At 38.3% G+C, this 9,276-nt stretch overlaps 1 protein-coding gene across 2 annotated transcripts; it reads left to right on the top strand.

Annotated features, from left to right (window-relative positions):
* The first annotated feature begins 2,547 nt into the window (after positions 1-2,547).
* Positions 2,548-9,276, top strand: LOC124255330 (serine/arginine-rich splicing factor 4-like). Of its 2 annotated transcripts, none has more exons than XM_046689220.1 (8): positions 2,548-2,733; positions 3,046-3,175; positions 3,299-3,369; positions 4,160-4,252; positions 4,382-4,454; positions 6,102-6,175; positions 6,933-7,049; positions 7,417-9,276. In XM_046689220.1, exons 2-8 carry the CDS (start codon positions 3,053-3,055, stop codon positions 7,754-7,756), a joined length of 891 nt encoding a protein of 296 aa, XP_046545176.1. In that variant the 5' UTR covers positions 2,548-2,733; positions 3,046-3,052; the 3' UTR covers positions 7,757-9,276. The 2 variants fall into 2 exon arrangements, with proteins under 2 accessions (XP_046545176.1, XP_046545177.1); XM_046689221.1 differs by having other exon boundaries at positions 2,571-2,601.

Below are 9,276 nucleotides of genomic sequence, written 5' to 3'. Positions count from 1 at the left end.
GTGTCCCCCGTCGTGATATTGCTAAAAGCGGCGTAAAACTAAATTCACTCACTAACACCCATGCAGCTCTAACAGACAGCTCTATTTTGTTATGGTCAGGTCCATACGATTATCCCTCGAAATTAAATTTAATAGCATATGGATTGCTATGACTGTGTAAATTGGAGCTAAACATGGAGAAATGACTCCAAACAAAGTCCCATCTGGTGAGTGACCGTCTCATTACTCGGAACAATAAGGGGGCCACATTTAATCAAACATACTGTATTTAATTAGCTTTGGTCCCTGATAAGTACTAGACTAACAACTAGTCTCTGAAATGAACATATTTTACAGAAAAGCTCAAAGAAAAAAAAAAAGTATATAATGAAAAGGAGCCCTGAGACATTCTTCATTTTCAGCCTGAAGCTGTGGAAAACTAGATTTGCCACATTTTCTCGACTTGCGCTCTCTTCGATATATTTGCTTCAGGGTCTGTAAGACAGACTAGATAAGAACCTATACCAAGACTGTGATGACAAACTCCCCCAGTTTATTAGTGAAATGTCTCGTGTGTGTGTGTGTGTGAGAGAGAGAGAGAATGAGTGAGTTTAGTTTTACGCCGCACTCGGCAATTTTCCACCTATATGGCGGCGGTCTGTAAATAATCGAGTCTGGACCAGACAATCCAGTGATCAACAGCATGAGCATCGATCTGCGCAATTGGGAACCGATGACATGGTGTGTGAGTGAGTGAGAGAGAGGGTATGAGACCTGTGAAAGAGCTACATTTCAACAAATATTGTCATTTCTTCTACATGAATCTGTGTTGCTATAACATTATAAATCGTTTTTTCCTCGTAATTTGTTTGAACAATCTAATTTTGCAGATATTCTTTAATTCCATTTCTTTTGGATATCTCCACAAAATGAGTTCACTGCCTTACGAACTAATGTAATTGTTTATTAGATAGATTAAATCCAAATTTGTTGACATGATACTTCTGGTGTGATCAAATGTTTGCAAAACGATTGCGGGTAGCCTCTCCATTAACAATGAACACACTATCACGGAACTGTGCTCCTGAGATCAGGTTGTCAATAAATAAATAAAGTAAAGTAATGTGAGAAAACGTGGTACAGGTTCAAAGTTGTTATCAGCAACTAATTATAACTAAAAACATGGGTCAAAGCTACAGTGAACACCAACAAGGATCACGGGCAAATACACAAGATGATTAGCTAAGTTATAGTCAACAAAGATGGCTAAAACCACTCCCTGACGTAAGGTCTTGACAACTGAGTCGACTCTCACCAATTACCACCTGGAACCTAATTGACGAATTCAATAACGCACAGAAGAGTGAGTAACCTGGGCTTGGTCATTTAGGAGATGGGCACTGAGGCCTTAGACTAACGCCTAGTCTGTGAAATGAACATATTTTACAGAAAGAAACTGTTCATAGAAAATAATCATGAAATATAATGAAAAGAAAGCCAGAGATTTTCCTTATTTTCAGCTATCTAGACTTGCGTTGGCTTTCTCAAATATATATGTTTCAGGGTCTGTATGACAGACTATGAGGACCTTAAAATATGTCTCTTGGATTGAGCAAGGATATTCTAGAACATACAGGTACTTAACCGCCCAAAAGTAATTAATCTCAGAATGGTACTGGCATAAACCAGGTAATCCCGGAAATTGGTTATCCAAACATAACAAGGACAAAGATGGACAAAGGGGGTATAATATCAATATTAAATATTACATCCTAGCCAGTAGCCAGTACGTTTAGCTAAGTAAACCCATTTAATTCTGTATAATGGCATGTTGGTGACATTTCTTTATTTTTGTTAAAACCACATCAAGTACTAGTAGTTTGTTCCTTGTTTAACGCCTCACTCAGCAATACATTCCTGCTGTATGACGGCAGTCTGTAAATAATCAAGTCCGGGCCAGACAATCCAGTGGTCAACATCATGAACGTCGACCTACGCAATTGGGATACAATGACGTGTCAACCACGCCAGCGAACCTGACCACCCGATCCCGTTCGTCGCCTCTTACGAGAAGCATGGGTTGCTGAAGACCAATTCTAGCCCGCATCTTCACGGGTTTAACCACATCAAAGCAATGTCTTTTGTTTTCCATATCTACGATGACAGAAATATCACAATCTTCTCTTTCGCTAATCTTAATCAATGTGTCACATTATATCAAACGATAGATATTATTAATCATTCTTCTTATCTTGGCTCAATAAATATTTATTATTCAAAATGGTTTAATAGTTGATCTGTTTCCCCACCTAATGTTTATTCGTTAGGAATATAGTGCTTGTGTATGTGTGTATGCATACTAAAATCGCTTTGACCATCGAAGACTTGCTTTGCGTCGTTCTGATGAACCGCCTGCAAGTATTCCTTTGGTCTTTGTCCGCTTCCGATGAGGATGATTTGGGATTTTATGTGCGCTTTTCGATACTACTGCATCCTTTTCTTTTTGAATGGAGCTAAGGGGCGGAAAACGTGGCCTCGTTTTTGAGCGCACAAATTCCACGCAGGTGAGACCGCTGGGAACTCTGGGAAGAAGAAAGGGGGAAGGTCACCAGTGCGTGTTGAGTTAGTGGATTTCTCAACATTTTAGTCAAAACTAAACGACCATTTTTTTCTGTTCCTGATTAACTGAAGTCAATAACTTCACATTACGGAAAGAAGATCTGTCGTCCGGAGCACGAAAATCTCCCGCTGACTGTGAGCATTTCTCTCGATATTTTTTTGTGAAATACCGGGAGTGTTGATATGGTTGTTCGTCCCAGCTTCATATTTCTAGGGGCCAGTTTGGAAAATTTCAATGTTAAGTATGGGTAACTTCATAGCTGCTTCATCACCTTGGATTAATCATTATATCTATGTGTCAGGAATCAAAATAAATTTTATTATAATTTCGACAAATTTATTTAACAGGAAGGGCTTTTTTGTCGTAGACGACGCATAGGCAACGTAATGTATCCATGCGCATACTGTGTCCCTCTGAATGCTTACTATTTACTATTTATTTTCCAGATTAAAAATGGGCACCAGAGTATATATTGGCAGACTATCTAATTACGCACGAGAAAAGGACGTTGAGCGTTTCTTCAGAAACAATGGAAGAATCCGAGATGTTATGTTGAAAAATGGTTATGGCTTCGTGGTAAGTCCCCAGTGTAAAAATATATTTGAATTAGTAGATACAGTAAACATTAGCGACTTTCGATTTATAACAAATGATGGTTTGTGTATCTCTGTGTCCTGAGAATAATGAATCCCATTTCAGGAATTTGAAGACTACAGAGATGCTGATGACGCTGTTTATGAATTGAATGGCAAAGAATTGTGTGGTGAAAGGTGAGACAGCCCTGCTGCAACAAATTAACAATAGATCTCAATCATTGTTGCTCCTTATTTGTTTAAGTGATGCATAGAAAAGTATTGCAATGAGATGAGTGGCTCATAGCCTAAGTCAGGCATGTTGCAATTGATCTCATTTTCTTTCTCATCTGGGAATCTATTCGATGGTTTCACATTATTTTTCAACTCGCTGTGTGCATGCGCAGAGCGTGTGAAAAATATCCACTGGCATGTTTCCGGTTTGGTCATATGCTTATCGATAGTGTAAATGCACTCTAAATAAAAGCTGTTATGAAAATGATTTATGTTGTGAGAACTGTTCATAGCTGAGTACATACTTCCATTTGCCTCTGCTTTTCAATAATTGATATCCTATTTTGGTTGCAATTCCATCAGAGATGTGTTTGTTTAGTTGTGAAAAGGGGATGTGCGGGAAGGACGGTGGTGGTGAGATGTCATTATACAAGAACTTGTAGACATAAATGAAGCTATTTATTTAACTAATCCTGGCCTCTGTTTCATAAATCAATTGGGATCAGTTATATTCGACATAAAACTATATATTTGTTTTGATTTTTGTTTTCTTTGGAGTGTTTACACTATTGAAAAGTAATGTGAAACCAACGAATGTATGAATGTTTTAGTGAACCAAGGACCACAGTCAAGAATAGTGTGTGCTTGTGGGCAAAAGGGAATTTATTTCTGGAACAATTCAACAGGCACCATGAAGATCCTTTCAGTAGTGAGCACAAATAGATGGGATAAATTTTATAATTTATGTTTTCAGGTGTATTGTTGAGCATGCTAGAGGAGCAAGAGGGGATTCCTTCAGAGATTGGGACCGTGGGTATGCCCCACGTCGAAGGGGTGGCAGAGACAGGTATTCTTCTTATTTATCTTCATGTAGTTAGAGCAACTAAGCATTCTATGTAATATGAGATTAAGAATGATGAATGATATCAAAATTGGTTGTTACCGATGGGTATAAAATCTCATTTTTTCTTTGCAGTCGGTATGGGCCGCCTACACATACAGAGTACAGGTTGATCATTGAGAATCTTTCATCAAGGGTTAGCTGGCAGGTGAGTTACTTACTGCTTTAGGGCTTGCATGTTGTATCCATTGCTTCCAATTTTCAGCTGCAGCATTTTGCCTTTTTTTCCTGAAACAAGGAAAGTATAGAAACCCCTTTTAGATAAAGTGTAGTAACATGGAACTGAATTGTTGATATTTTGGAAAGAGAAGAATCTGATTTATTTGTGTTCCATTGTTTTTGGCAGTTACTAATTTTAAAGATGTTATTTATCTTCCCCAAAGCTCGGGAGACTCGCTGAAGCCTGATGGGGTCCCTGGGTCTTGAACTTGAACCAAGGTCCGTAGGTCTGAGGATTGCCACTGGCTATCTCCCTGAGTCAGGCAGGCATACAGGCAGGCAGACAAGCGCTGTCGGACTGTATCACAGGGTCTTACTGAACAGCACAGCCAAACAGCACTTGGTCTCTCTGCAGGTCTTAATCTAGCAGCATGCCATTCTACACTGGTCCTTTCTGCTTCAAGGGGTGTTCTTCCAGTCTGGCTTTGGGTTGGATGAAAAACCAAATTTTAGTTTTCAGAAAACCTTTGGAGATCTGGCTCAAAGAAACCCTATTGAATTAAAGAAAATGCAGTCACTCATTGGGGACACAGTCTTCCAAGCACTAGCTTCCTCTCAGGTTCCTTCTCCAGTCAGGGTGCTCAGTCGGTTGCCTTGGCGATCGACTGGGGCACCATACAGAACAGTTCCATCCCTTGGGGTCTATTCTCATCCATCTTATGAGCAAGAGATCAGATACTGGCTCTACTTGTTGGGCACTGACTCCAGCCGTCAACCCAAGATCCATTCTTGCAGAGCGTATATACCTCCTTTGGCCTTTGAGAAATGAGCTCTTGATTAAGGGAAAGTACAGAGGTAATTGTTTTAAATGTTCCTATTATGCTGAAAGTACTTGTATGGGAAACAGGGATAAGTATCTTGACTTAGGTTATCTGTTTAATGAAATGACCAAATTTATCAGTTGTAAAGTCACATGCTGTTGTCCATGTGAACATTTCTAAAATGTCCATTTGGCTAAATTCGTCCCTTTATGGTTTGTAATATTATTGTTTTGAAGAAACCTGGCAGTTTATCATTGATCATGGACTAAAAGATAACAGCATATGTCAGGTGCCTGAAAAACTTCTTTTTTCCCTTTTTCAGTCTGCGGAAAATATTTCAAATTAGTACGCAGAGAGGTTTTACTAGTGCAGTTATGCACTAAATGGAAGCAATATGTTATGGTACAAATTCCTTCATGTACAGCCAACCTCAGTGAAAACTTGATTTCTGTTTCAATACAGTTATGAAAATGCAAGATGGAAGGTAACTATGAGGGGAGGTAACTGGAGACAGGATCAAAGATTTGTCACCTGATAAAGCAGAAAATGAATAGACAGTTGGTAGTGAGGTCATGTCAATACAGCTTCAGTATTTGATATTCTTAATGGATGTGATTTCAGAAAGGGCTTTTTTTATTGACCAAATATTCTTATACTTTTCAGGTGTCGTTTTATTTAGGTTTGGTGTCTAGATGGTATAATTGTTTCTCTTTAGGAACAGGCATGGAGAAGCTGTATGCTGTTTTAAGATAAAACATGTTTATTGATTAAAGCATATTCCGTTTTTTTTAATAATTATTCTTTGTCTATTCAAGGACCTTAAGGACTACATGCGCCAAGCAGGTGAAGTTACATATGCAGACGCACACAAGAGACACAAGAATGAAGGGTGAGTTTTAATCTGTTATCTGGTGGTTATTTAACAATCATGTGGTTAACAATCACAAGCCTTGATCTATAGACTTGTTGACATTCATCAACCCAGTCAGTGAGCCTAACCACTAGATCTTGTTTGTATTCTGTATGATAAGCGTGGGCTTTAGAAGACCTATCCTAGCCTGACGTTTCATGGGTACAATGGCATTATGCTGAATGAATATGGGCTGTATTGTTTGATGCTTCTTACACTGCATCACAGCAACAGGACAACCGTGAAGAGTGACATCTGTTGGGGAGTCAATCCCCTGGAATAATTTAAAATGGCAGCTGAAGTACGACTTGGAAAATGTTATACTTCAATTACAGTATATTTCAATCTATGCCTAGAAAGTTTTAACTCCATTCCATAATATGTTCAATACACAACAGTATCTAAAAAAAAACATGGGGGCGATGGGGTAGCGGTGAGTGCGGTGGGGTAGCGATTCAAGCGTTCACTCGTCACGCTGAATGCCGAGTTCAATTCCCCACATGGGTACAATGTGTGAAGCCTATTTCTGGTGTTCCCTGCCGTGATATTGCTGGAATATTCTAAAAGCAATGTAAAACCATACTCACTCGCTAAATAAACATGACCAAGGCACTTCGGCTTTTAACAACTGTAGTGAACATGGTGATAGATAAATTGATTAAAGTCAGTGTTGTAGTTTAGATAAATGCTCTAATTTGTTGATTCATTTGTTGAAATACCACTTGTTATATTTCAGAGTAGTGGAGTTTGCTACATACTCGGACATGAAGAATGCTGTTGATAAGCTAGACAGAACTGAAATCAATGGAAGGAAGATTCGAGTATTGGAAGATAAACCCAAGAAGCGTGGCCGGTAAGCATTTGGCTTGTATTTTGTTTACATAGATGTATATTATAACAGACATAAAACTGAGGATGGAAGGATTTACTCTGTATTAATGTAATATCTTGTAGTTGTACAAATATTCTCAATTGAGTAGTTGTGTCAATGGATATCTGGACAAGATACTTTTCATGCATCATGAATTAAACAGTTCATCACTGGATTGTCTGGTCCAAACTCTATTATTTACAGACCGCCGCCATATAGCTGGAAGATTGCTGATTGCGGCATATAACTAAACTCACTCACTCACTGAAATTAAACATGTTTGTATATGTAGACATATTTCAAAAGTGAGTCTCACAAAGTCTGATATTTTTGTACTTTGTTTTTCCAGTTCATACTCCAGAAGTCGTAGCAGGAGCCGATCCCGTTCCAGATCTCGAAGAAGCCGGTCAAGAAGTCGCTCCAGGAGTCGCAGCAGAAGTCGCCGCCGCAGCAGGAGTGCTAGTCACAGCAGATCAAGGAGTAGGAGTGAATCCCGTTCAAAGAAGGTTGGCAAGGATACTCGCAATTCTGCTAGTCCAAACAAGGGCAGGTCCAAGTCACGTTCCAAGTCCAGATCCAAGTCACGTTCCAGGTCCAAGTCCCGTTCTAGGTCAAGGACCCCAGACAAAAGGGATGCATCACCAACCAGTGATGGAGATGACCGAAAAGATTTAGACAAGGATGCTTGATCTATATCGATGACTAAATCTGCTAGTATGAACTGTGATCACATTAATGTGAATGGATTGTAAATAATCAGAATTGTATTTGACAATTGTGCGGACAGCTATATTCATCAAGAGTATCACCACTGTTTTGGGATTGTAATTAACGAGTGTTTGGAAGAAACTTAATGCATTTAGCTAGCCAAGGCTTGCTAAATACAATGTTTATACCTGATACATGATATTTACAATTAGAACACATACAAGTGACATAATCTCTGTCATATGTCATTCCTAAATTCTTTCATCGAAAAACTTGTTCTCGTCTCACCATCATTAAAAGTTGCCCTCTAATGTGCACATTTTATTATTGTCATTAAGTCTGGGATTTGTCATATGTCAGTCCTAAATTCTTTCATTGAAAAGCTTCTTCTCGTCTCTCAATAACATTACAAAATTTCCTGGAATATGTACATTCATATATAGTGTCTTAAAGTCTGCGATTTGTAAGGGGGGACCAATCCTCAAAGTGGAAAGCAGTTTATCTCCAGTTGAAACCTATTTCTTAGTAGTGTGACTGCATACAGACAAAATAACAGTTGTCTACATTTACTGTTTCTACATGCTGTCATAGCAATCATTGGTCTGACCTCTAGAGTACCTGCTTTTTATCAAAGAGAAGCTACTCTAAACCTAGTCTATCAGGTGTCATGCTTGTTGAGTCTGTATTTCCTATCATTACTTGTAGAAATGCAATGTCAGATGTACATAGAACCAATTTGGACACATTTCTTCCAAATCCAACTGTTGTTAAATAGGGAGAACTGCTCAAGCGCCAGAGTCTGATAATTTTAAATGATTCTGCTTGGCTAGTGTCTTTAATATTTAATTTTTTTGACAGTGTAAATCTCAAGTCTTGCCCAAATTTGCAAAAATTAATCGGTCACATTCCAGTTTCAATATCTTATACTGTTTCAATCAGTTGTCCTGGAAGTTTTCCAAGATTCACAATCGTTAATCGTCTATCATTGATTTCATTTGATTCATCTGAAGGAGTACCCACCTAACATTGCATATTTGTATCTTTATATATATTTTCCCAAAGTGTAAGGTTTGTATTGGTAGGCTTATTCCTGCAGAGAAACCTGCCCATTATATGATAAATTTGATTTCAACATTTAACCATTTTTGACAGACAAGTGACATTTCTTTTCCTGGCATTCATGATCAACCTTCTATTGTGCAAGTGAACTGTTGTTATCAATAAATCTATCTCATGTTTTATCTTTGACATTCACATTTTGTATTCCGATACAAAATTATGCCATTTCAAACAATCTTCCTTAGTGGCACTGGGGTGTGAAGACAGTGCTGTTGGTGTGATTGTGTAGCTTTAACACTGACCAAATCATCTGCTTATTTCATACAAGTATGTAATTATTGCAGAGTGTTTTAATATCTGTAACATTGGTTCATATCACTTTTACTTCATGTGTTTTGTTGATGTATTTTTATGTATAGGTATTAAAGTATGAAAGTTGAAA

The sequence above is a fragment of the Haliotis rubra genome, unplaced genomic scaffold (genome assembly GCF_003918875.1).
Source record: "Haliotis rubra isolate DU_JTF1 unplaced genomic scaffold, ASM391887v1 Scf6, whole genome shotgun sequence".
NCBI classification, from domain to species: Eukaryota; Metazoa; Mollusca; class Gastropoda; order Lepetellida; family Haliotidae; genus Haliotis; species Haliotis rubra.
Note: the sequence above shows the minus strand (reverse complement) of the source record. Positions and strands in the feature narration are given on the sequence as shown.